The following is a 27287-nucleotide window of genomic DNA, read 5'->3' on the forward strand; positions in this document are numbered from 1 at the left end:
TTGTCACTGCCAGCATACACAGTGTTCTGGTGTTTTCCATCTTCCCCTATTTTACCTGCAATATTCACTCTTAGATGACCCCTGTGGTATATACCAGCTGCACAGGCAGAAATTTCTGTTGGGATGCTTTTGGTGCAGGTAGGGGAGTGACCCATTTGTCCCTGCCTTTCCCTAAACAGCATGGAGGACACAGGCTCTGAGGGAGAGACAGAAGGCCCCCAAGGAAGGAACTCGGTTCTCTCAGGCAATGGGGGAGGCACTGAGGGACCTTCCTGCTCAGCCCCCCGCCGCCAGGGAGCCATGAGGGTTCCAAGGCAAAGGCAGCTCTTCCTTTAACCTTTAGGCTCAGTATAGCGTAATGTCTACCTAGAGGCTGGAATAATAAAGGCTTAGTCGCTGAGACGGGAAGGGATGAGGTCATCCCACCCAGAGGCCCTGCCAGGGGAGGCGCGTCCCTCCAACACGTGTTTCTGGGGCTCCTGTCTGTCCAACTTTCAGCAACTCCATTGATAGAGCTCCGCCACCCTCCTTTGGGCTTTTTTGCAGCAAGAAGCAGTTCTTCTTCCTGACTTTACAACCTCCAAGAGTTTCCTTCCATGCCTGAGAGTGACCATCATCTGGCTCCTGCCCCTTTCTCTGCCTCTCTTCTGACTTTCCATTCCTGCCGACTCCTTACCAGAAAGACATTTCGACTGTCTTCACTCCCATCAGGACCTCCCAGTGCAGGGAAACCATGGCTTCTGATTGCTGCCCACAACCCTGCCTGGCTCCCAGGTGAGCCACTGGGCTAAGATGTGCAGTGCTCACTACCTCGGGAGAGATACTTTGAGCCTCTCCAAGCAGTGCCTCTGGGCTCCCTCTAACACTGCCATGACCCAAAGCCTGCCCTGTGGGGCCTAAGGGTCCTGCTGCCTTCCTCCCTCCTTCCCAGCTAGCATGATACTCTCTGCTTCTGAACTCCTTTGGCTGCCAAAACAACCCCAAAACCCCCAAGTAAGAGAGCCCTACCTCTACCTGTAAGCTGGATAGCCCTAGGGTCATCTTTGGAATCCAACACTTTGGCAAGGCCAAGCTCCAAGTACATTAATAGCAAAACTTCTCAGCTTTGAGTCCATGAAGGATTGTGGACCTTCTGAGAACCTACACAAAGATATAGGCTCTCTCTCTAGAGAAATGCACATACACAGAGAAGTCTGCAGATTTTAGGAGAGTAATGGACTCCCTAAAGCCCGTTCAAAGTCCCTAGACTCAGGTTTAAAAAAAAGACAGAAACAAAACAAAACTCTTGATCTGGAGGAATGGAGGCTCTAGCCGTGGCCCAGGGAGAGTATTTAAGCACGATGCTTCGAGAAGATGGAGGGAGACAAACCACAGCAGCTGGGAGGGGTTCTGGGCTAGTTTCCCTATTTCCAACAAAACTATTGAAGATAATGGATTTAAAAACTGTGTAAATCAAGTTTCAGGCCTGGCCACAGCCTTAAGTCACAGAGGACGTTGAGAGCAGGTACCCACCATGCTTTATCCAAGCTCTTGGCTAAGACTGGGATCAGCGGGAGTCCTGGCACAGCAGTAAGTGTGAGCAAAAGAAGACCCAAGAGGCCTCTGTTAATGGAACAGAATCTGATATTTTTCCTGGGGGAGTGCTGGATAGGCATGGAGTAGGGAGGCCTCCCCTAGAGCTTCAGGAGTCTCTCAGGCAGTCTTTGCTAGAGACTTTCCATCACAGTTAGACCCCCTCAATCACCCACCGACACCCTAACAGCAAAGCCATAGCCCAAGTCTTGCAGCCTCCCCCTTCTCCTCCCAGCTCCAGGATTACACCAGCCTCAGGCTCCCAACTGTTCTCACCCGAGCACACACATATTCCACTGGAGGTCAGGACCGCTGAATTCAATGCTGCTCATCAGGCAAAGGCTGGGGACCTACGTTAGAGGGAGCGAGGGCTCCTTGGGATCAGTGTAACAGCACTCACTTGTCTACACTGCAGACTTCCCCATGGGTAACGTTCTACTTCTACTAAAAGGGCCCACTGGGTAGGTCGAATATCCAAGTTTCCTTGAATGTGGTAGGGAAAGACACACCCAAATGACACCAAATTCCAGATTTTAGAAGACTATGGTTCAGACAATATGAGCCAGACAACGCCAGTGTCTGCACTACCTCAGGGCTGTTTTTGTGGCTGTCCTATTGACTTCTGCCCCCAGGGATGAGGAAACCTACTAGAGCCAAGTCCCTCCCGCAGCTGGCCCCACAAAGCCTCCTCCCAGTTTCAGAGGTGGCGCAGCCCACCCTTCTCCCGCAGCACTTTCAGTTTTGCTTCTGCAGTCTCAGCCCCGCCAGGTCTTGGCTGCAACGCACAGCTGGAGAGCCAGCTCCATTTACCACAAGGAAACCTGCTTTGGCCAAGATCTCAGGCCCACTTCTGCTGTCCTAAGCAGTTTTAGAGAAGGTAAGGCGGGACGGCCTGGAGGCACTAGCCAAGCCAAGCAGACCAACTGAGCCCTGTCTGGAGTTGGGTCCAGGCCCCGCCAGCTGTGCGGGTGCGGCAGGGAAATGCCAAGTCAGCCACATTCCAGCCTCTTTCTTGCAAAGCCATCAACGGGCAACCACACTGGGCAGGAAGGAGGAAGCCACAGTACAGTCTCCCCTTGGGGGACCACGTGTAGGGCCAAGAGGCTCACATAGCCCTTCCTACCTCCCCTCAAAGATGACTTTCCCTAGGTCAGAGTGGAGCCAGGAGAGGGTGTCCCTGCTCTTGAAGACTCTGCAGCTGAGATCTCAGAAATCTAACTTTGGGACTGATAAACGCTATGGGTGCTAGGGGAAGGCTGATCTAAGGAGGAGCATTGTCTCCTGGAGCTCTGGCCAGAGGAGCCAAAGGGATAACTCACTCACCCAGAAAACATTCACCGAGAGGGGCTATCACCCAGTGATATTTGCAAGGCGCCCCCTCCCATGCACCTGCCATAGGGTTTCCGCAGACACCCCATTCTACTCTGCCTATTTTTAGATCTTTGCAGCACTGCTTTTTGCTACTAAATCCAGCCAGAAAAGGAAGTAGATGGCTCCCACTCTTCCACTCCCTGCATCTAGCAAGTCTTGAAATTTTTATCGATTTCTTTGCAAAAGCTTCAGCAAATCGTCCCTTTCCCACATTCCATGTCCTCATCACCCTTCGCGCTGGCACCTGCTATCATCTTCCTGCCTGTTTCGCTCCTCTCCAATCCTGCTTCCACGGTGCCATCAGGATGACTCTGCAAAAATGCCCACCTAACCTGGCAGCCCCCTTCTGCTTTGCAACGTGATTCCAGGACCCGGCACCATCTGGGCTCTGTCCAGCTCTGCAGCCTCACCTCCTACCGGTCTCCATCCTGACTTCCAAACATAAACCATACTACTTCCTACAATTCCTTCTTCATGCCCTACCCTGTTCACACCTCACCACCCACATGGTCCCCTCTGCTGGAAGGCCCTTATCCCTGGTCCACCTAGGTCAGGCATTTTCCCATTTGTAAGTGAAGATGGGGCTCCACCGTTGCTCCCATGAAAAGCCTTCGCTGGCTTCCCCAGGGTCCCTGCAACACTTTCTCAGCCTCTACTATCCCACTAACTTTGCACTGCTGTCATATGGTTGTTCTAGATCTCCCCTCCAGGCCAGAAACTACGTCCTTTTCTTCAGATGCCCCAGAACCTAGCAGGAAGCTCATACCAGGAGCGGTTTGAAAGGTGAGAGTTGATGCAAAGCCAACATCTCCATGGCTGACAAGAAGTAGATTGGGAGGAAGGCACCTTTTTTTCTGCACTATCCAAACATTTTTCATCCCTTTTTCCCACTGTCCCCAAGTGGGACTGTTTCCCTGGCCTCAGTTGATGTCCAACTTTAATTGCTAGAGTCTGAGAGGATACAGGACGGATCAGATGTGGCTTCGTTAACCTCATGCCTGCAGCCCCAACTCTGCCTGAACTCCACAACCAAGGCCAAAACGCAGGAAGCCTGCGCTTCCAAATTGTCTCTGTCAGTCCTGATCCAGACAAGCTACCTGACCTCCAGCTGCTCCATACCTCTGCTCTTCCATCAAACAAGAGGGATGACTGGCCAGGGTCTGTCTGCACAGCACCCCACCTCCCTGGGGCCCAGCCAGGGTGCCCAAGGGCCCTGGTTACAAAATAGCATCACAGGAAACTTGACCGCTGGCTCCAGCCTTACGCTTGGTCTTGAGATGGTCAATAGACCCTCTGATGTGTGCCAGAAAGGGGTCTTCTCAAGACAGGGATCCATCCATCTATCCCCCATCCCTCTAGCTGTTTATTCATTTAACACGTTTGATTGAGCACCTAGCAGTGCCAGGCACTAGTCTAAGCTCTGGGAATACAGCAGAGAAGAAGACAGAAAATGTTTTTTCTCTCATAGAACTTAAATTCTTATTGGGTTTGGGGAGACAGATAATATATCAACAAGCCAGCAAAATATCAGACCGTGATATACACCAGGCTGAGTGATAAAAAGGGGTTCTGAGGTACAGGGTGAGCAGGCAGCTCCTGTAGATTGAGCGGTCCTTGAGAAGGTGACATTGAAATAGATAAGCAGGGGCCAGTCATGGGAAGATGGGGAACTGAATTATAGGAGCAACTGACATAGAGGTCCTGGAACAGGCAAGAGCTTGGCTTGTTTGAGGAACCAGAACTGAGGAGAACCAGTGCCTGGAACATAAACGGTGGGAAGGAGAAGAATATGTGGGGAGAGGCGGGGCTGGCAAGATTGTCCTGAAGGGCCAGCCCCAGTCAGAGTTAGGGCTTTTGCTGAATATGGTGGGAAGATCTGGGACGGCCTTAAACCCTGTTACTACACTGGTAACCCCGGAGGCTCCCTTCCTGGATAGCAGTTTCTCTCTTTCTTCTCCCTCCCTACCCACTTCCTTGATTTCTAAACTATTTCTCGGAGTATCTCGTCTGTCTTTTGATTAAAGTCCAGCCTTTAGGTAACATAACTACCAAAGGCAGTTCAAACCTTGCATTCCCATCGAAACCAAGCATGGTCAAGCTGATATGAGCTTAAAATGAAAAACATGTTTTGGAACAATTTTTTTTTAGAAACCTCTTCCAATAGAATAGAAAAAACAGCCTCTTCCCTAAGGACACACTGGTATTAAAAAAAATTATAAATTTCGTAGCTTTCCTTGCCTGTAAAAATCCCTTCTGCCTGCCATTTGAGGATAAGGCACAAATCCTGACTTCCCCTGGCAGCGGGGCCCATCTGCATCCCCCACCTGCAGCGGAGATCACTCAGTGCTCTCGGGAAAGCAACCAAGGGGCAGTTGGAAGTCCTGCCTCCTTAGGACTCAGGCAGAACTGCAGGTGGGACCCCCAAGCTGGGGGCAGTGCCAGCAGCCTGCAGGGAAATGTAAGGGGAAGCTCCCAGATCAGAAATGTTTAAGCCCATAACCCTCCCTTTTTCTTTTTCCCTCTCTTCTAAACATAAACATAAATGTAAAACATAAATCTCTCATGCCTGTTTTTGCATGAAACCACAGTTTTTTTTTTTTGGAGACGATGTCTCGCTCTGTTGCCCAGGCTGATGGGGTTTCACCACGTTAGCTAGGATGGTCTCCATCTCCTGACCTCCCGTCTTGGCCTCCCAAAGTGGGATTACAGGCGTGAGCCACCACACCCGGACAACAACAGGTATTTTTTCATACTCTAAACACAAATAAATAGCATAAAGGCCAACAATGTAGAACATGCCTTTTCAAAATTCACCCTTGCCCCTCTTCTTGGAGATCCGAATGCCAGCCTCTCTGTCTCAGAGCCTGAGCGGCTGAGTGCCACGGGCTGCCTGGGGCAGCTCCCATCTGCGAGCCTGTCGGACCCTGTCTTCATCTTTCTCAGACTTAGTGCTGTGCTCCTCCTGGAGGAGGCCTGGCCCTCACCCACATGGGCGGCAGAAACAGAACCCCAGCCAGAAACCAGCCTCAGAGCTCACGGGACCATCGTGGGCTCAGGCAAGTACCCAACAAGCAGTTTCCAAAACGGGCAACCACAGTACTCACTTCTTTTCTTTTTTCTCCTTTTTCTTAAAAAAAAAAAAAAATGTGTTTGGTGTTTGGTAACACCAAACAGGAGATCTAGCCTGTTAACAAACGTCTGAGTGTAGAGCACTGTGCTGTGAACTCAAGGACAGTGTTGTGTAGCATCCCTGGGACTTCCTCATCTTGCTTTACTGAAACTTAACACCCATTGGTTAGTAGCTCCCCAAAATCCCTAGCAACTGGCACTCTACTCTCTGCTTCTACATCTGACGGCCACAGGTCCCTCGTGTACGTGGAATCACGCAGCATCTGTGTTTGTGACTGCCTCGTTCCACTTAGCGTAATGTCCTCAATATAACAGGATTTCTCTCTCTTTTAAGACTGAATATCACTTCGCCGTAGACACATACCACATGTTCTTTATTCATCCACTGATGGGCATTGAGGTTGTTTCTACCTCTTGGCTATTGTGTGCACTCACTTTGATTTTATATAAAATTGGGTTTTCAAAACGGCTGCCTCGCCTGCCCCAGGACGCAGGACTGGAGCCCTAAACTCCTACCCTAAATACATACCACATGGTCCTACGAATCGCCACTGAGGGAGCCGTGCTGGTGGCCTTCTGTGGGCCTAGGCTTGTTCTCCTGGTGGCATTCCTTGCCTTTTTGATAACAACTCTGCCTCTGGGCAGATGCGGGGGGACTAGCTCCCTCTCCCCAGTGAGCCATGAATGTTTAAAGTCAGGCTGCTCACCCCTGCCAAGCCTACGCCACCTCCCCTGTGCTGTGAGGAGAGACACTCCTCTGCTTGTCTCCGCCAGCCCCTGCTGTGCCTCCTGCTCTGGCTTCATCAGCAGGAGTCTTACTCGGCTCCTCTCAAAGGCCTTTCGGGATCTGAGTCCCGCCTACCTCTCCCACCTCCCGATCACCACTCTCACCTCCTCCGCCCCCTGTCCACCCCAGCACAACCTAACTGAACCACAGACATGCACTTTCTTGGAGCCACAATATTCTTTTCTTCTCCCTGGAATGGCTTTCTCTTTTCTTTGACCTGCTAAGTCCTACCTATCCTTCAAAACTCAGCTCAGCTATCACCTCCTCCAGGAAGTCTTCTCTGACTCTTCCAGACTCAGTTAGACAACCATTCTCTGTTCTTCCACTTCTGTCCTAGCACTCACCACAGAGTCTGTACATATCTATCTATGGTCTAGTATCCCCACTAGGCTGCATCCTTTGAAAGTGGGACATGCCTCCTATCCCCAGATACCTCTTCCTTAGCTCAGTGTTTGCTGCATCTTCCATGTTCAGAAGGTGGTAAGTGTTGGATGAATGCACATGTGCATCTCCAACCGACTGGCCTAATGGGCCCAAACTCATGAGTGCCAGCGATGCTGGTTACCGGGGAGCATATGCCTTTCAGCCTCATGTCAGGACTGCCTCAGCTGCCACCTCGATTCCTGACCTAAGCTGGATTTGGCTATGTGAGTGTCCGATCACATTGCCAAGAGCTCCTTGAATTCTCAGGAGATCAAAAAGGCATTTGGTTCCTGCCTTCTCAGGAGAGAAGAAAATCACAAAGTGCTTTGTGCTTCCTCTCTGCCCTCCTTGTCCCCGTGATATGCCCATCATCCTTCCGGCCATTCAGAACTCTCACTCCAACCCACCACCTTCTGAGATTACACAGCTGGAAGTCCCAGACAGCCCTGGACTTTCCTATAAATCAGGTAACTCAAGGCGAGGGCAAGTAGCTCCCAAAGAATAGGGAAGGTAGAGGAACAGGAAGATTTTCAGCAGAAGGCGGGTCAAAGCTATGGGTACGTGGTTTCAGGAAAAAGATCAATTTCCAGTCCTTGCCCTCCCACTGCCCTCAGCATCTGAAAAGTCAAGGGCCTTCACATTCCCTTTTGAGCCTGAGTCCTGCTATATCCTCACCTCCCACCTCCAGTGGGTGCTGCTGAGTTAATGGCCTGAACCATGTCAGTGGTGAGAGCATCCAGTAGGCTGGTGATAAACTCCATTTTCTTCCCTTCTGGACAGCCTAAAAGATAAAATGAGATTTGAAGGCAGATGCCAGGTAATAAACAAGTCAACAGCTTTCTCAACTACCATCCTTACCTAAACTTCTCAAAGCCCTTCCTGTCTAGCCAAATCCACTTTAGGGATTTGTTTACAGATCAGATGAGTCTCATAAACATCCATAGTTCCTTTACCCATACCCCACAAAAGACCATCAGACCAAATAATGCTTTCAGTTTACTTCCATTCCACACATTTTTGCTAGACATCAACTCAGGCACTAAGTTAAACGCTAGGGATACAGCAGTGAACAATACAAAAGGTCCTTATCCTGATGAAGTTCGTATCTGCAGGAGAACTCAAGCTAATAGCCAAGCAGTCATCCTAAAGTAAGAAAAAATACTATGCTAGGGGGAGGAACCAGGAGCTGCGGGAGCACAAGGGAGGGAGAGAACCCCGGTGGTCAAAGTTGACTTACGTATACCTACCACCGGATCCATCCAAGAGCCTCCTCCTGTTTTCACCTCCCTCCTCATCCATCTTAGATTATAACTATAGCATCTCTCTTGTAAATACCCCCAAGTCCTTTGCTCCTCTTTTCCTCCTTGCACTATTCCAGCAAAACACAGTAAAGCACAGATGAACCTTCTCATAGATAGTCTTTTCCATGTCTATACCAAGTAGCTGGGGAAAACACCACCGGACAATTGGATAGATGGTTGTCCTACAAAGTCACGATCACCAGCACCAGATGGGCCCTCTGCGCTACTCCCAATGCTCCTCTCCACAGCAACGTGCTTATTCTCTTCTCTCTCCAAATCCTCCAGGTCTCAGGTTCAACACATGCTTCTGTGGAATCTGAAGCAGGTTCTCCCTGCCATTCCCACAGCACATTCCGCTTTTCCTTCAGAGTATCCGCCATGACTGTTTATAAATGCCCATATTCATTTATTTGCCTCCAATCTGTCTCGACTCTGTAAGTCTCATGTCAATTTTGACCACTAGATTATACCCCGTGCCTGGCACATAGTAGCATCTCAAATTCACATTTGTTGAGGGGATGGCTCAAAGGGGTATCCTGGCCACCATGCCTCCATTCTTGTGATGGGGTGATTTCTACAAACCTCACATGGAAACTCCCTGACTTTTAGAACTCTCTGCTTTCAGTTCTCACTTGGAGTCCTGATAGATCAAGGGAAGGTGGCCCATTTCCCACCAGTGCTGATCTGACTTTGTGCTATGTAAAGACAACAGGATTCCAAACCACTAATATTTAGTAATTTTACTGTAACTTGCAGGCAGAGACCACTATAAATAAGGAGAAACCCGCACGGCAGTCATTTGGAGGTCCCAGGGCCCTGCCTATATGTCTTGTGTCACACTCTTGGTCATCCTGTGTCACCAGGGGTCATCTGCCTCTTCAGAGCAGGCAACAGACACTGTCCACATCGCTCAGGACAATCCTTCCCTGTAAGCTATCTTATCCTCACAGCCCTGGAAAAAATAACTCACAGTGCCCAAAACATTGTCCCCATGGACCTCAGAAGGACAATGCATTGCAGAACTGCAGAGACAAACTTTTAACCTGTCTCTGTCATTACCTTATAATGTAATGTCATTATAATGTAATGACTACATTATAAAGCGAAGAGGCACAAGGAAGAGAAGCAACATCCACAAGAGCACAGAGCTAATTAGGAATAAATCCCAGACCAGGATGCGGGTCCCATGGGCTCCTGGCTCCGTCTCACACACGGGAAACAAAGAAAAGAGGGCTTCTTCTGCACGATGAGAGGGTACATGATGAGAAGGAGGTGAAGGCGCCGGCAGGGGCAGCACCGTGTCCCACCTGGTAGCTCCCTGTCCTTGAAGGGGTCATCTGCCTCTGTACTCTTGGCCCTGGCATCGCTCTCACAACTGGGCATCACGTAGCTGGGAAAAGAAATATGGGGGTTGGAAGGGGCTGGCAACTGAGCCTACTTCAGTCACTACTGCCCAGCAACGATCTCTGTTGTCACCAAGCCTAAAGCACCAAGGGTGGACAGTACGATATTCCTTGTGCTGTTCGGCAGCTACAAGGCAATCTTAGAATCAATGGAATCTTAGTGTTTCCAGTGAGATATGTTCAAGCATGTCATTTCAACCACTCAAGCATAATAACAATGATGCTCGAGCTGCACACAGTATCTTTTGATCCATGGAACCCAATGGCTTAGACAGGGCAAACTGACGCTCGGAGAGGTTAAGTACTGTTCCAAGGTCTTAAGTTAGAAAGAGACAGGCCTGTGAGCAGAATACAGGTCCCAGGGTCTTCCTACCTGAAGCTCTTCTACTCATGAATGAAATCATTGCTCTCCCAGGGAGTCAACTCCCACCAAAGCAGGGCAGGAATGCTGGGAGATGCCAGCATGCATAACAGGCAGCAGGTCCGTTTTTCCCAGGACCCAGCCCGAGGGGGCTTACCGTGTGGAGGTCCCAGGCAGCGGGCGCCCCGTGTCCACCAGCACACACCAGCAATAGCCAGTGGACTGGTGGCACTGCACTGGCTTATAGAGTCCCCCAGGGGCACACTCAGGGATGACAATACCCTCGCGGGGATTCTGCTGAGCCTCTTCCAGGGCACTCTGCCTCTCCTGGTCACATGAGTGGACTTTCTCTGCAAAGGAAGACACAGCCTGTGGTGATTATCACTCCTATAACTTAACAATCCTGTCTTCTGTGACCAGCACCCAAGGTAAATAGCAACGACCAGGTCTGGACCCAAGGAACTGATGAGCTGCCTGGTTAATGAATTACCATGGAGAGCTGTCTCCCATGTCAGCGCCATGCTGAGGGGGCTGGAGGTTCAGAACCTCCCCATGGCCATCTCTGGGGCCAGAGTTCATTAGCATTCCCACAAAGTAGGTTCAACTGCAGCAACAAGCCAGCCAGGGACTCCAGGGATGTCCCTTCTCAGAGTGGCAGCTTGCCCCGAGGGTGGAATGTCTCACTGTTTTCAGAGTGGCTCCTGCTGATGCTCTGTCTACTGGCTGCAGAAGAGGAGGGTGCAGGAGGCTGGCTGCCCTGGGAACCAATGCAGGAATGCCTCTGCATGTAGACCTTTCCAAGTCCAGACACAGCAGGATGGAGCCGTGGCCACAAGCCTCATGTGGAGTGACGCTCAGTGCCCAGGAGGAGCAGAAACAAGGTCCAACCCTGGCTCCTCCCCATCCTCCAACGTGCTGGACAAAGCAGGCCGAGTGAACTTCGGTGAATTACACAACGCTGCTTCCATCCAATGGGAGAGAAAACAGGCCCAGCCAGAAGGTGTCTGCACTCAGCAGCCTCAGGAACACATGAGCATGTCTGAACAGCCAAACCTGGTTTCCCCCGATCCAGTCCCAGGCTGAGACAGTGCACGGTGCCCTGCGTCCAGCATGGACAGCTCCAGGGCGTCTCACACCTGCACAGCTGCTTACCTGAAAATTCTTCCCAATCAACCACTGAGCCTGCTTGGCTTCTGTTTTTTTTTGTTTGTTTGTTTGTTTCTGGTTTTCTTTTTGTTTTAATTATTAAAAATAAATAGTGTTGGGTTTCTTACCATAAAGAAGTTTTAAAAAGGGAACTTTGGAAAAACCTATAATCCCACCAGAGTTAAACACTGTACCTTCCCTAGATTTTATGTACATACATACATGGAAATACAGGTGCACACATCTACTTTTTTGATAACAAAAGAATCATATCATAAACCTGTACTATTACCTTATTTTTCATTTACTTGTTTATTTACCTACTATATTTTTTTCATAGCATTGTTCTACAACTCTTCTCTTGAAGAAGTTGAAAGGAATGTAGTCTTGGGCATCCCACTGAATGATTACAGCATGTTACAAAAATACCGTTCTTCAGAGTCAGGAACTTGGTATCAGCAACCTGGAGAATCATGATGTGCACTGAACGACAGCCCAAGCAATCAACTTCACTTTAAAAAAGCCAAGTTCCTTGAAATAATGGCTCTGTTCATGACACACATGTAGGTAAAGCATGTATGGTAAACAAACCGTAGGTGTACACAGAGACACAAGGTAGCTCAATGCAGTTTTACTGAGAAGTCAGATGACAGGAAAATAACGCTGCATCTCACTGCTAGGAAAATGCTCAAAAACAATAGCCCAGTGATTCTCATTGCAGGGTTAAAGGACTATTTCCTTAGGGACATAAAAATATCTGAGGGCCAGGAGGCAGGTAGGTAGAGCATATTCACTCTTAAAATATAAAATATAATTTTGAATTTGGGAAGTGAAAAAAACTACTGTTTTCATAATGTAAATATAGCAAAGCTAAACAGAATCTCCTTGGCTGCAGGAAGAATGAAGTTTAAAACACCTGACAGACATCAGCTTTGGGATTCTGCCTCCAACTGTGACTACCACCAGAACAGCATCTAGAGGCAGGAAAGAGACAGAAACTGATCAGGGAGAGGGGCCTTGGGAAACCTGGCTTAAAGATCCAGCATGTTGACTTCAGCCCCTGGTTGGGAAGGTACCATGGCAACTTCAAGGGGATTATGCAAGAATTTTTCAATAGCTCCCCCAATCCCAATTTGGTAGCCTTATTTTCCTACCTCGTATTTCATGCCATGAAAGAGGCAATAGAGGAGCAAAACCAAAGAAAAACAGCTTTTTACCGGCACCACGTTCATGTAACAACCTCTGACAGAGGCTTTAAATTAAGACTCTCCAGGCCAACCTTCTAAAGCCATAAATCAGACTGAAAGCAAGAGGCAAAGAGAGAAGGGGGGAACTTCCCCGGAGGCAGAGCGAATAATGAACCTGACTTCACACCACTGGGGGTCCCGAGACCTTTGGAAATGTGGACAGGAGCCATCTAAGAAGAGGCACAGACCCATGGTTTGGACCCTGTTAATGAATTTCTGGAAGTCCTTGAAGGGTGTTTGGAGCTGTTTATAGTCAGTATCTATGAAGTTCCGTGGAGAATAAAATCATTAAAATGCCAGGCTCAGTGGCTCATGCCTATAGTCCCAGCATTTGGGGAGGCTGAGGCAGGCACGCAGATTGCTTGAACTCAGGGGTTTGAGACCAGCCTGGGTAACATAGCAATATCCTCTCTCCACAAAAATAATAATAATAATAATAATAATACAAAACATAGCCAATGTGGTGGTGTGTGCCTATAGTCCCAGCTACCTAGGAGGCTGAGGTGGGAGGGTCACCTGAGTCCAGGAGGTCAAGGCTGCAGTGAGCCATGATTATACCACTGCACTCCAGCCTGGGCCACACAGTAAGACCATGTCTCAATAAAATAAAACAAAATAAATCATAAAAATGATAAAGCTCACTAACTTGGAAATTTGGGGGATAGCAAAGAATTAAAAAGAAGCCTGAATGCAAGGATTATTACTTTCTTATTTGATTATTTCTATTATTGATTTATTACTTCATTACAGTATCTGCAAGTCCAGGTGCCTCTAAGAAAGAGACAGGAGTGATTTATCATAATAGCACAAACCCTCTGTGAAGAGTACACAGAGAGTTTGTCTTACAGCAAAGAGAAAATCTCCCTTAAACTCATCTGTACAACTAATAACAATAAAAACAAACATTCATTGAGTGATACGTGCCAGGCAATAGACTAAGACTTTATGTGATGAATCCCTTTGCCCACGTGAGGTAGGCACTATTATTATGCCCGTTTTATAGACAAGGAAGCTGAACACTGAAGAGATTAATGGATTTTCCCAAGTTCATTCAGCCAAGAGAGAGAAGGTCTGGGGATCCTGACCAGTCAGGCTTGACTTGCTAACCTCTAGGCAGTGTTGCCTCTAACCATTTGCTCCGGGAAAAAAATACAATTTTCTTTTGAGATGGAGTTTCGCTTTTATTGCCAAGGCTGGAAGGCAGTGGTGAGATCCCACTTACTGCAATCTCCACCTCCCAAGTTCAAGCAGTTCTCCTGCCTTGGCTAAGATTCAGCCCCTCCTGCCCGAATAGCTGGGATTACAGGCATGCGCCACTACACCCAGCTAATTTTGTATTTTTTATAGAGATGGGGTTTCTCCATGTTGGTCAGGCTGGTCTCGAACTCCTGGCCTCGTGATCTACCTGCATCGGCCTCCCAAAATGTTGAGATTACAAGTGTGAGCCACCAGGCCTGGCAAAAAATGTATTTATTTTTACAGTGAGCTCCTCTATGTCAGTCTTTGCAGACTAACCCAAATCTGCTGCATTCAAAACCAAATGTGCTAGACACAGCACAGCTTCTTCTGACCCATGATGTCTTCTCAACTTAAGTACACTACAAATCTTGTACCTGGGTATTTTTCTCTCTTTGCCTCAGAAGTGGAAAACTTAAAACCAAATTTAACTCACCCACCATTGCAGAACTATAAAATGAATAACAATAGCTTACGTTTATTTGAGTATTTACCATGGGCCACACTTGGTAATTAGGTGCATTTTGTATTAACTCACTTCAAACTCATTACAAACCTTTAAGGGCAGTGCTGTTATCCTCATTGAACAGAAAATGATGCAGAAACACAAACTGGCCAAGAAACTTGATCAAGATCATAGAACTAGGAAGTGGCAGAGCTGACATTTCAGTACTGACTGTGTGCTTCACCTCTCGGCAAGATCATCTTCTTGCCACAGGCAAATCTGATTTTTATTCTAACCTATATTTTTCTTTTACTCAGTATGGTTCATCTCACTACAAAACAGTCCCCACTGAGCTGTGTCTCCCTGTGCTCATGCCTTTGTGTGGACCTCTCCACGTGGACTCTGGTTTGGTTTGGCCAATAAGAGGCAACACTGATGCTGTGTGTCAGGCCAAGGCCTCAAGGGGACTTGCGGCTCTCACTTTTACTTCTGTGGAAGCTGCCCTGAGATCATCACAAGGAAGCTGGTCTTGCCTACTAGAGAACAAGAGGCCACAGAGAGGAAAGTGAAGCACCTCAGGCCACAGCGAGTGCCAACTGCAGACATGAGAGGAAGGTCACATTGCACATTCCAGCCCAGCTGATCCTCCTCCAACTGGATGAGTCCAGGAGTAAATTCAGGTAAAACAAGGACCTGGTCAACCCACAGACATATTAGAAAGAATAAATTATTTTTATGGTAAGCCAGTACATTTCGGAGCAGTTTGTTACACAGAGACAGAAAACTGAAACATCTAGACCTCTTCAACTGTTCATCAATGTATCCAACACGTATTTCTGTAGCCCCTGTAAGCCCTTCAATCCAACAATCAATCAATTATTCTTGCAGTGCTTCTCTAGAGGTCATGGGTCATGCAGATGCTAATCAGTAAGTACCACAGGGCATAAGTTTATTCCGTATCTGAGGATCCAAATTTGTAACTCACCCACCATTGCAGAACTATAAAATGAATAACAATAGCTAACTTTTATTTGAGTATTTACCATGTGCCAGACTTGGTACTAGGCAGTTTGCTTGTATTAACTCACTTCAAACTCAAACAAGTCTCTAAAATAGTGTTCTTATCCTCACTGAATAGAGAAGATGCAAAAACAGACTGGTAGAGTCGCTAGATCAAGATCATAGAACTAAGAAGTAGCGGACCCAAAAAGCTAGCCCACCCATGGGGCCACTGTCATCCTCTGTCCTTCTCAGTTACTGGATCCCAAATGCATCTAGAATTCACATCTATCAGTTTTCTTAGGTACCAAGAAGCCCCTTTGCAGAATGCAAAACAGGGGGCCTATTTCATGAGTCTCTTCATGCTCATCGTTTACAGAGGGAGCTCCCAGAAGTGAACACACACTGTTCCAAAATAATCTCTGCTCAGGAAAGTTGAGAGAGAGATGGCAAGATTAGAAGGTCTGGCCAGGTATCTATGAGAGTGAACCAGGACCATCTGTAAACACCTGGAAGCCATAAACAGCAGGGGAGAGGGAATAATCAGGGCTGTTCAGGGGGGATGGAAACACATGGCCACACACTCACACTCACGCGCCTACCCCTATAATCCTGTTTCTCGGATGGTGCAGAGAAGTGTGAGTCAGGTCATTCCACACTTGGCCATGAGTGGTTAAAGTTTCACTCACAAACCTCTGACTCCCTAAGAGAAGAAACACAATAGGAAAACATCCTTTGGAAGAAACGAAGCCAAGTCCAGCCCTTGTCACCAGAAAGCACACAACCCACCGCTAATTGCACATAGCGAAGCAGGACCGAAGTGAAGCAGGAGTGGGCAGGGCAGGAGACAGGAGTGGGCAGGGCAGGAGACAGGAGAGCAAAAAAGAGGTTGGACCAGACAAACGTGAACCCTGTCTCCAGGCCCAGGGCATGGGTTCCTTCACATCCCACCAAGACAGAATAAGCCTGGAGCACAGCTCTGTCAGCGAGGACTAGCCCAGGCCTCTGTGCCTCACAATTACTCGTGGTGATTAGGAACAAAGGAAAGCATGGAGAACCTAAATCCTCAGCTAATCCCCAATCTTGATTTTAGCCCAGAGTTTAGTCTTTTATCCCGGAAACCTTTTCTTCTTCATCATCTTTTTCCTTTCTCTTCTTTTTTTTGTTTAAAGCAAAAATGGCCAAAAAACATAAACATTACAAGATTTGAGTTTCAGCTCTTTGCGCTGGTCTTTCTTTCTAGACACAGTTTTCCAGAGAAGGAACTGCTGAAGGAAGGAGCAGACAGAAGAGCTGAGATCCTGGGTAACGCAACACCCAAGCACCTTCTGCACATGCGGTCAGCAGTTACTGGGGGGCCAGCCATGCTGTGAACTTTTTGGAGAATGAACATGGGAACCTCATGGTGATGGAGGAAGCTGGGAGTGTAGGGGGAGATAGGTGGAGAGAGAAGACAGCAGGTAGACAGATGTCTGTGTCACTCATGGTTCTGCAGAGAAAGAGAACCAACAGAAGACAGAGACAGGTGTATACGTATGTGTTTATCTATATGTCTATTTGTTTTGGAAGGGCCAGCACAGGGACAAATGCTACATATCTATAGATTATAGATACATACACACATATACATAGAGAGAGTGCCAGTTTAAGGAATTGGCTATGTAATTATAAAGGTTGGCAAGTCTGAAATAAGTTGGGCAGGCCAGTAGGCTAGAAATTCAGGTAAAAGTGATGGGGCAGTCTCGAGTCCAAAATCAACAGGTCAGGTCAGCAGGCTGGAAACTCAGGTGGGATCTCCATGTTACAGTCTAGAGGCAGAACTCCTTCTTTTTGGGGAAACCTTGGTCTTTGCTCATAAGCCCTTCCACTGATTGAATGGGACCCACCCACAGTACGAAGGGCAATCTGTTTTAATTGAAGCCAACTGACTGTAAATGTTAACACAAAATACCTTCACACCAATATCTAGATGAGTGTTTGACCCAGCAACTGGGTAGGATGGCCTAGCCGGGTTGACCCATAACACGAAGCACTGAAAAATGAGTCCATCTGAAAAATGAGTTCAAGAAAAAAGGCTAATCTTACAGAGAACCATACACAGAATAACTGAAGAAGAGTCACAAGTCATAAAAATGTGGACTGGGAAGATGCCTTCATGAATAATGCAGCCTTCTCAGAGAAAGAACCAGAGGCTCTCCCAGTGAGGCTTGGTTGGTAGGCAAGGTTCCTACACAGGTCATCTGGACAGGGAATTCCTTATACTACAGAAAAAGGGAGCAGACATTGTCCTGAGAGAGGAGGACCTAAAGAAAGATTCTGAGTAGCCAATGAGATTAGTACCTAGGAAGAGGACACAAAAAGGGCTGAGACCTTGTGGACCCAGGTTCCCACCCAATCTGTTACTGGTTGTATAGGTACCAGGTGCTGGCATCTTGTCAGGTGCTGCAGAGGTCACAAAATCTCTATAAGATGTAGCAAGCAGAAAGAATGAACCATGAGATCTTAGCCTACCCTCATTCAAGGCCATTCTCCATCCCTGAAGCTTTCCCTGAGGCCCTGCCTGGAGCAGTGTGGCCCCTGTGGAGGATCTGCCCTCATGAGCCCCTGGTCCTTGGTACCCTGACTTCACTGGATACAAGTTCCTGGGCACTAGGATTCTGCACATCCTTCCTGAGCCTTCACCACACCCATCTCTGGTGGCCACAGGACAGCCATGGAATCTTGGGTGTACAAGATCCGTAAAGGGTACTTGGTCCAAGAACCATTCTACTGCTTGAGTCTCCTTTATGTCATACCTCCCACAGAATTCTAGTCTGTCACTGCAGAGATGAGGCTGCACACTGTTGAATAAACCATGGGGATGAGACCACAGAGACTGAAAAAAAATATCTATCCCTTTGACACATCCTGGGAAATGCTACACTCAACCCTCAGACCATCAAGCGCTGGATTTTCTGAGGGGAAAAATCAATTAAAATGTTACGCAACTGAAAAATGAGAGGCACTTACTTAAGTTTCATTGCAAAAGGAGTTGTCCCACTGGGCCAAGTGTATTAAAGAAAAAATTAGCATTGTGTCACCTACAGTGACCCTGAAACCCCTTCAAATACCTCACACCCACCTAGCCTGTTATCAAAAATGAATGAAATGTTGAAAGATAACCCAAAATATCAGACTGTGTGCTGTAAACAATCTTTCTAAATCACAACATGAAATTCCAAAGGCGTAAGAAACCACATGGCTCCAGCCTCAGGCTTCTCTAGGTCAGTGTGCGAGCATGTGACAGTGTGGTGTCGGGACTGTTCCAGAAGTGTCGGGTGGCTGAGAATTTGGCAGAGAAAGGCACTGCAGGAGTGGAGAGAGAGGTAGGACCGGGTTGTAAGGAGCTGACTTTTCTGTTTTGGAAGGGCTAGCACAGGGACAAGACGCAGTGCCCCGGGGAGGGGTTGCTAGAGTCTGTGATTTATGGGACATCACCGAGCAGGCCCTTGCTGTTTATTTAGACACAAGGGGTTTTATCACCTATGGTTTCAAGCCAACTATGTGAACAGGTTATTTTTCTTACTTGTGGACTTTGCGCTTTTTCACAGGAGGGGCTAAGTGGCCCCCAGAGGGTCATTTTTCCAAGCACCATTTGCTGGGCCGACTCTGCCCTTCCACCACAACTTTCCATCACGCGCACCGCTCAGTGCCACTTGGCCATCGCCAACTCCCAATTCCCGATTTCTCAACATCTATATGACTCAGAGTTATGCAGGGGGTCTGGGAACCCCTGAAGAGGGTGAGAGCCCACAGAACCATCGATCAGGGCTCTTTTCCAAAGAGAGGGCAGACAACTGGCCCAGAAAAGGAAAGGCCCTACCAGGGCAAGGAAAAAGCAAAAGTCACTGGCAAACAGAACAAAGTCAGCCCTGAAATTACACTGAGGTTTGTATCAGGTAGAGGGTGGGTAGGGGGAGAATAAAAAAAGAATTTGCACAAATTAAAGTCACCACTTCTGTTGGGATGGGTTTCTCCATTGCCTTTAATCTAAAAATCCCTTTCCCCCACAGAATAGGCAGCAAAAGAAAGCAAAAAACATAGCATCATCCCTCAATTGTAACCTACAAAGGGACCTGGGAGAACCCCCTGGAGGAGACACCCCTCTGGTTAACTCACTGGCCAAGGGAAGAGCTGTCTCCAGCTCCACCCTAGATGGAGAAATGAAAATGGTCTAAAAGCTCAGCTGGAGGGCTGCTCCTATGTCAGAGAGCACTCAGGGCAGTCAGAGGGAACTAGAGGTAGGGGGTGAGGGAATACTTGGGCTTTCTTGGCAAGGCTGAAAGCAATATAAGTACCTATCACTCCGCCTCCTGCACACTCCTATCCAAGGGTCTGGCAAGTTAGAAGGTTCTGAAGCCATCAACAGTTGGAATAGAGGCAATATAGGTAGTCAAGAGCATGGGCTTTTTGGTCAATGAATCAGGCTCTACCCCTTGTTCGCTCTGTGACCTTGGCCAGTTAAAGTTCTCAAAATTCCAGGTTCCCTATGTGTAAAGGTAAGGTAACTCTTTCACATGCCTCATAGGGTCGTTGTGAAGATTAAATGCAATCACATGTGAAAAACATGAAATCTGGTGGCATAGTAAGTTGCTAAATGGTAGTTCCTATTCCTATTAGCTGGTCTAAGGTAGCAGTGTGGAGTAAACATGGTCTTCCTGCCCTATCCCAATGAAGAAATCCCTATGAATGACCAGTCTCCTCAACAGGACTCCAGTGGCTGACCAAGGGCAGGGTAATGGAGCAGTCTTCCTCAGAGTCAGGCAATAAAGGGGTATTAGGTCTGTAGATAAGCTAAAAAACATATATGCACATATAGCTAAGAGCCTATCTGCTTTTTATAATCATCATGCCAGCAATGCAAAGCAAGGTCAGTAATAAAATACTCCTTCCCACTGGGGTGGCCTACACCGATCCCTTTGGTGCATCACTGCCCAATGATCAGCTCCTGTCATAAATATTCCTTGTATTTCATCCTTTGACCCCTCAGCGGCAAACAGAGGCCTTAGCACATGATAGTTCTTGATGGATCTATGACCTTGGACAAAGCCCTTAGCAAGCCTGGGCTCCTAGTTTCTCATTTAAGATGAAGTGGCAATACTAGATGACTCAGGCCCTTCTGACTCTAACAGCCCATAATCTTACAATTAGACAAAATCAGGTGCACTTCCCTGTGACTCAGGGGCCAGATCCAAACTTAGCTCCCCAAGTCCCAACGGAACTCAGAGCACCGGGAAGGTACTGGGTTAAGGGGAAGGCTGCTCGGTGCTCTCAGGTTCTACCTCATACCTCTTTCCACAACCCTGCTATGTGGCCTATGAGCCACACTTAACCTGCTATGCCTCAGAGATCCCATCTTCAGTGTAAAAGTAACACCGTCCACCCCACGTCCCCGACGCTGGCCGAGGCCACCTCCTCACAGGGATGTTTACAGCTGGCACTGTAAGTAGGGCGTGCTGCTGGGATGAAGTGTCATGGGTGAGGAGGTGTAAGGGAAAATTACAAACCAACCAGCCTGTCTAAATAGTTTCTCTCTGTGTAACCCAAAATGGCCATGCATGGCTCACCATGGTCTGAAGTGGTGGTGACCGCTTCCTTCCCACGCAGAGATTGAGTTCCTACAGGGTAGGAAAGAACAAGATCGAAATTCTACAGAGGATATTTCATCCAGGATGGCTTGTCCCAATATAGCATGGAGGCAATTTTCTAACTTTTCCCCTAAGGCATCACTGACTCGCATCTGCTCAAAGTTTAGAAAAGTTTGCATCTCTATTGACTCATGGTGTTCAGTGAGCAGATATGACCCTTCCACCAAAAAGAATATGAAGTACCTCACAGTATTTTTGCAGTGACAAGTACTGAGAATTAGTAAGCTGCATTTTTTTTCCAGTTTTTCTTAGTAACTTCATTGGCGTTAACCCGACAGTTTCTGTACTTTTAAGAGCAAGTCCTAGCAAATAAAATTTAGACAGAAAGGGAGGAGAGGGCACAGGCAAAGGCAGAAGATGGAAGAGATATTTAAATTTACCAAAATAAAGTATCACAACTTCACTCTTTACTCCTCAAAGCATGGTGTTGCATGTGTGTGTTTATGAGATGTATACCCCATCTACTTCCAAGGCCACTTTACGAATAAACACAGAATGAGGACCTTCAGATCTAAGCAGAGACTGTAGTTGACTTCGAGAAAATTGGAAAGAGCCAATGACAATATCTGGGCAGGATGTTTAATTTCAGTGTCTTAGCAGCAGAGGCCAAAAGGAAAATACTAGGACACGTGGTTTTGCTATCAAACATTAAAAAGCAGACACACTCACCTCCGGAAACAGAAACAGAACCATTGCCAATGAAGCACCTTGTCTCAGTGCTGGGTCTTGCCTGCAGCACACCCCTCCACCCTCCTACACCTTTGTGTTCCAAGCAGACAACGTGGGGCGACAGAGCAAGGCGACCGGGAAAGCTAATTTTAAAACAGGGTAAAAATGGACTGTACAGCTAGGCTCCCTGGGGCCTCCAAGTGCGGTTATTGCTCCTCTTCGCAAAGGGAAAATTTAAGAAAGAACAACGCTTTCGTTGCCATGGAGAAAGCCGTAGGGATGACCACCCATCCCCCATCCTCAGCTCAATTCTACTGGCCATGATTGACCAAGGCACCTGCATCAGAGAGATGGGCAGACATCCAGAAGGCCAGCTATGGAAATAAATATCCAGGGTGTGTTTTTATATAGATATTTTAAATGCACACAAGCCCAGACCCATCCTCGGCTGCTAACGTTAGTGGATTACTCATTCTTCCTTCCAATCACGTCATGTGCGAGATTCCAGGTGGCCATGGGGTATTTGCTTAGAACGGCTACTGCTGGTTTCCCTGCAAGCTGTTTATTTTTCCAGGCCTCAAGTCATTACATCAGCCAGCGGTTTCTAGTCGGCTTTGGGGGTGGGGGAATCCAGCCAGGAGGTGCAGTTGCCTCAGTGACCCCAAGTCCCAATCATAGCAGCTATCCCAGCAGGAACTTCCTGGGTGAGGGAGGAGCAATCCAAGACGTGGCCAAGGGGCCTGAAGCAGGCCTAGAAGAGCAACACTCTGACACTGGTAGGTAAAGGCAGGGAAGCTGTGAACAGCTTACCTGTGATAGGTAAAGTGTTTTGAGCTCATGCACAAGGAGGCCAGGGTGTTACTTGCATGGTAAAACTTAAAAGAAATGCATTTCTACCCTGTGTCTGTGCTGAAGGCTCTGTCTCCAGGGAGCAGAATCACCATGAGCCGCTCCATTCAATGATGTAGAGAAGGAAGCGCTGTGGGTCTAAGAGACAAGGGAGGAAAGGCATGGCCCTTTCTGATTTAACTCACAGGGCCTGGGTCTAGGGCCTCCTTGAAGTCCTTGATCAGATCACGAAAGAAGTTAACTGGAAAAAAACAGGGACAAAGGAAAGAAAGAGATGACAAAACAAAGAGGGAAGTCATGCCACTCCACTCCACTTGAGGCCACAGAGTCAAGCCACTAGGGCAGAAGGAAATGAGTGGTGGGCCTTGGGAACATTACCATGGTACACAGAGAAGAGTTACATGACCATATTTCCTGAGAGATTATATTTGCCCAGAGGAGAAGGCATGGAAGTTTGTCATATAGAAACAAAGAAGCAGATCAGAGCTGTAGGAAAGTGCTTGCACAGAGTCCAATTTAGAAGCATGAGGAGATGAGATGAAGAATTAGATGAAACCTAATCCTTGTCATTTATTTAATCTCTTTATCATCTATAACATGTAGATGATTAAAAAATATTTTAAACACTAGGTATATTAAGAAATGCCTTGGTGGCCAACCCCTGATTAAAGGAAAACTTAGCAATGGTTCATATTTCCTTATAAAAGCAGAACAGAGGCTCCATCCAACACTCGTCTATGGGAAGATGCTGCTCTCAAGTTCTAGGGTAGCAGCTGGCCAGGTATGTGGTCTTCCTCAATGCAAAAGAAATTCCTAGTGCAACGGAGATGCAACGGAGGAGAGGTTCGACGGTGGTGAAAACTGAAGAGAAGACCAAAGAAGTAAATCTGTCAATGCTAAACCTGCCAGGTACTCAAAAGGCGACACTGACCATAGTGAATGACAAAGTCTTAGAAACAAGGGCCAAAACTTCCAGGAGCAGAGAGAAAGACTGGGAAAGTCTGCAGGCATATGTGTCATATTATTGCAAAACTTCAGCTGCCCAGTGGAACCTTTCCAACATCAACAGTCCGCCGGCCAGAAAACCAACCTGGCGTCACAGGGTCTGAGTGTGAAAAAAGGATGCTTGGGGTGTAAAAGAAACTGGGATAGTCTTTTTGCCCCTAAGAGACAGCTGAAAAGAAGAGCTCTCACCCCAGTGGGCTTCACGGAGTCTCACTGCAACCTCCCTGGGGATGCAGGCTAAAGCTCAGCTGAACCCAGGATCTTCCATCAAACTCTAATGAAAAACTGCCTCAGGTGTTTGGCCAAGAGGCTCCAGCCCCTACCAGAGCCAAATATCCAGACATAAGTGATCATTAAGGTATACCTGACTTCTCATTAAACCAAGCATAATAACGTGAAAAGTGGCTAGCAGAAGACATAAAGATATCCCACCAAGAGTCACCAGTGTTTTGTTGGGTTTAAAAATTCATTTATGATGTACCTACTATGTGCCAGGCATTACACAGATGCTCTTGAGTCCTCACAATAAAATCCTGCAAGGCACTAAAACTGTTTTTTATATACAAGGAAATCGAGACTCAGGGAAGTTAATTAACTTTCCCAAGCTCACCAAGGCTCTTGGTGAGAAGCTAGCATAGGAAACCAGGTCTATAGGTTTGTCTGACACCAAAGCCCATGCTTTTGCCATTACGTGGTTTGTCTCTACCACATGCAAAAGACTCCCTACACCCTGCCTAAGAAAGTCAAACCTCAGGATGCTTTTTTGGCAACCCGTTGGTGGGAGCATGCACCAGAACAGGATGCTAAAGCTTTGGAAAAGGTTTGTGTGAGATGGTGAAGAGCCTTGTGAGCTGCCTCAGAGCTCCTGTGCTGATGCAGGCTTACCTGGGCATGTCAGGAAGCATCCTCCTGCCTGGTCTATGAGAGGGGCCAGAAAACTTAAGACATCCCCATACACACACTCCCATCCAAATGCTTCTATTTCAATCATATATGCCAGAAGCAAGAAATCTTTTCTGTAAAGGGTCAAATAAGAACTATTTTAGGCTTTGCAGGCCATACAGGGTCTGTCACTATTCCACTCTACTATTTAGATGAAAATGGTCGCAGACACTACATAAATATATGGCTGTGGCTGTGATCCAACCCAACTTTATTTTCAAAAACAGGCAGATGACCATTTGACAACCTCCGTTACAGGCCTTTGTGGCACCATATCTTACATACATAATTATATCAGAGGTTGATAGGCATTCAATCAGTATTACTAGTTGATCATGACAGAGAAAGTCCCAGTTCAGTAGGAGATTCCTAAGTTATCAATCTCTAACAATTATCCCTAGTCTCCGTTTCTCCCAGAGAACCAACTGTTAGGTCTCTCCCACCTATCCTGTCATATACACTAACCTTACAGATATAACTGGGGTCAGCCAGAGAAAAATAAATGTGGCCAGGTCACCCCAACAAAATGAAGGTGGATGAACCTGCCCAGAATCCATTTCTCAACGTGACCCTATTCTCATCCAATTGGAGAGTAGAAATGAAAGCAGAACTTCAGCGGAAGCAAAGATTATCAACTGACTTTGACATCACCACTTTACTACATGCAGAGCATACAGCCCAAGAAAACAGGCATTCTATTCCCAAAGATAACTAGTTTTCTCCAGCCCAACCACTTCTTAGCTATGAATCAGGACAAGTCACTTCCTCTGTCTCAGCCTCTGACTCTTCATCTGCAAGATGGAGACAAGAACAAGTGAGATGACAAATGCAAAGTTCCACAGGACCTGATACAAACTAGCTATTATGACAGTACTATTCTAATTTTACTGATAATGATGGTGGTGATCTTTTCTCCTCCATCCTTCTGCAAAGCAATCAAATGCACAGGTAAGTGAAAAAGAAATTCAACAAAGCAATTGTTAAATGTCAAGTGAGTGTCTCAGGCAAAAAGTGCTGTATATTATAATTCAGAGAGCTCAACTTCCTATCTTCCATTTGGTCACAGAATGAGAATTAACTCATGGGGGCCTCGCAGACCTTCCATTGCCTCAGGGACTAGGAGACCAGTTGCAAATGTTACTTCCAGCACCAGGTACTACAGACACCAAAACCACTTCTATTTGACATACATTTGCCTAACAGGAAAAGGGGAATGGAGGGGGATCCTAAGAAGAAGCCGAATAGATCCCTTTGCTTAAGGTGACAATCATAAATTCTTTCTGATATAAGAATTTTTACAGTAAGCACTATCATTAATATTCCCATTATTCCTACCAATAATAATGATAATAACAAATACATGTACTTACAATTTATCAGCTAGCCAGGCATCAGTTGAGTGCCATATAGACATTAACTTAGTTAACTTCTAACCATAGTCTTTGAGGGAGAGACCGTGATCCCATTTTACGAACGAGAACTGAGGCTCAAAGGAATTACGTGACTTGACTGGGGCCACTAAGTGTTGGAGCTGGAATATGAACCCCGGTTTCACTAATTCCAAAGCCTGTGCTTTAACCACTGCACTATTCTGTCAAAGACTGATCCAAGGGAGTTCACAGTCTCCTTTCATTCCACCATCCAACTTTTATCAGTGAACCAGACACACGAAAAGGCAGTGACCAGCCCAAGTCACAGAGGAACTCAACTAATAGCTTTTGAATTCACCTCTTGCACTATGTCATTCCTTGCACTCTAATGCCACATCACCACCATTAGGACAGAGCTGGTGCACAGGTCAACTTAAAGGGGACCAATGACAGGACACTCACTAATTAATGGTCATGTAAAATTCTGCCTGCTGGTTCAAAGTCATGTATCTTTTTTTCATAGACTTGCCACCTATAAGGAAAAGATGATATGGCTACATTCAACAATGAGGCATAAATTATACAGAATGGTATTTCTCATAACGAAGCCTTAGGTTGAGAAGATGATCCTCCTTCAAAGAGATACAGATTTGGCTTGTGAACACATTTTCCTGTTGATGAACATTTAGTCTTTATTGATAGTAAATGGACTTTACTGACTCTGGTCTTTACTGATATTAAATAGATTCTACTAAAAAAATCCTACAGATATGATCATCCTTCAAAAATTATCACCTTTCTACAAGGGGTTCAGCCAGTGCCCAAACTTGACCACTCACAAGACCCCCAACCGAAAGATCAGACCAGAAAAGACATGACTGTAAGTAGCTATTTAGAGCCTTCAAAATATACAGAATCGAGCCCCTCCAGGCTTGAAGTCCAACTTCTTTACATCCAGACATTCTTCTTTCGAATTCTTCTGCATGGTATATGGAAAGTTAATCAAAATATTACAATGTACAGTCAAAAAAATTTGTTAAAAGTATCAACGACTTATGAAAAATTATTTCTGAGATGATAATTGAAGAAAATTACAGCTGGATGGGATTAACGCATCCAATCTCCTTATTTTATAGCTATAGAAATTGACAACCAGACAGATTAAATGATTTTCCCAAACCCACACAACGGGAAGTCACAGAATCATGGGACAAAGAAGGAGAGATTGGGGCCAGAAGTGGTGATTCACGCCTGTAATCCCAGCACTTTGGGACTTTGGGAGGCTGAGGTGTGTGGATCACGAGGTCAGGAGTTCAAGACTGGCCTGCCCAAGATGGTGAAACCC

The 27287-nt window shown here is 46.8% G+C and overlaps 1 protein-coding gene across 5 annotated transcripts in view; it reads right to left on the reverse strand.

Annotated features, from left to right (window-relative positions):
- The window catches only part of SMOC1 (SPARC related modular calcium binding 1), a 156277-nt gene that overhangs the window by 19794 nt on the left and 109196 nt on the right, over positions 1-27287 (reverse strand). For all 5 annotated transcript variants that reach the window (XM_017516500.2, XM_017516502.2, XM_017516501.2 and 2 more), the window contains exons 8-10: positions 10505-10697; positions 9891-9973; positions 7958-8063 (exon numbers count right to left, since the gene is read on the reverse strand). In XM_017516500.2, coding sequence (XP_017371989.1) covers positions 7958-8063; positions 9891-9973; positions 10505-10697 — 382 coding nt within the window. The remainder of the gene's footprint in view (positions 1-7957; positions 8064-9890; positions 9974-10504; positions 10698-27287) is intronic.

Source organism: Cebus imitator, unplaced genomic scaffold, assembly GCF_001604975.1.
Source record: "Cebus imitator isolate Cc_AM_T3 unplaced genomic scaffold, Cebus_imitator-1.0 Scaffold590, whole genome shotgun sequence".
NCBI classification, from domain to species: Eukaryota; Metazoa; Chordata; class Mammalia; order Primates; family Cebidae; genus Cebus; species Cebus imitator.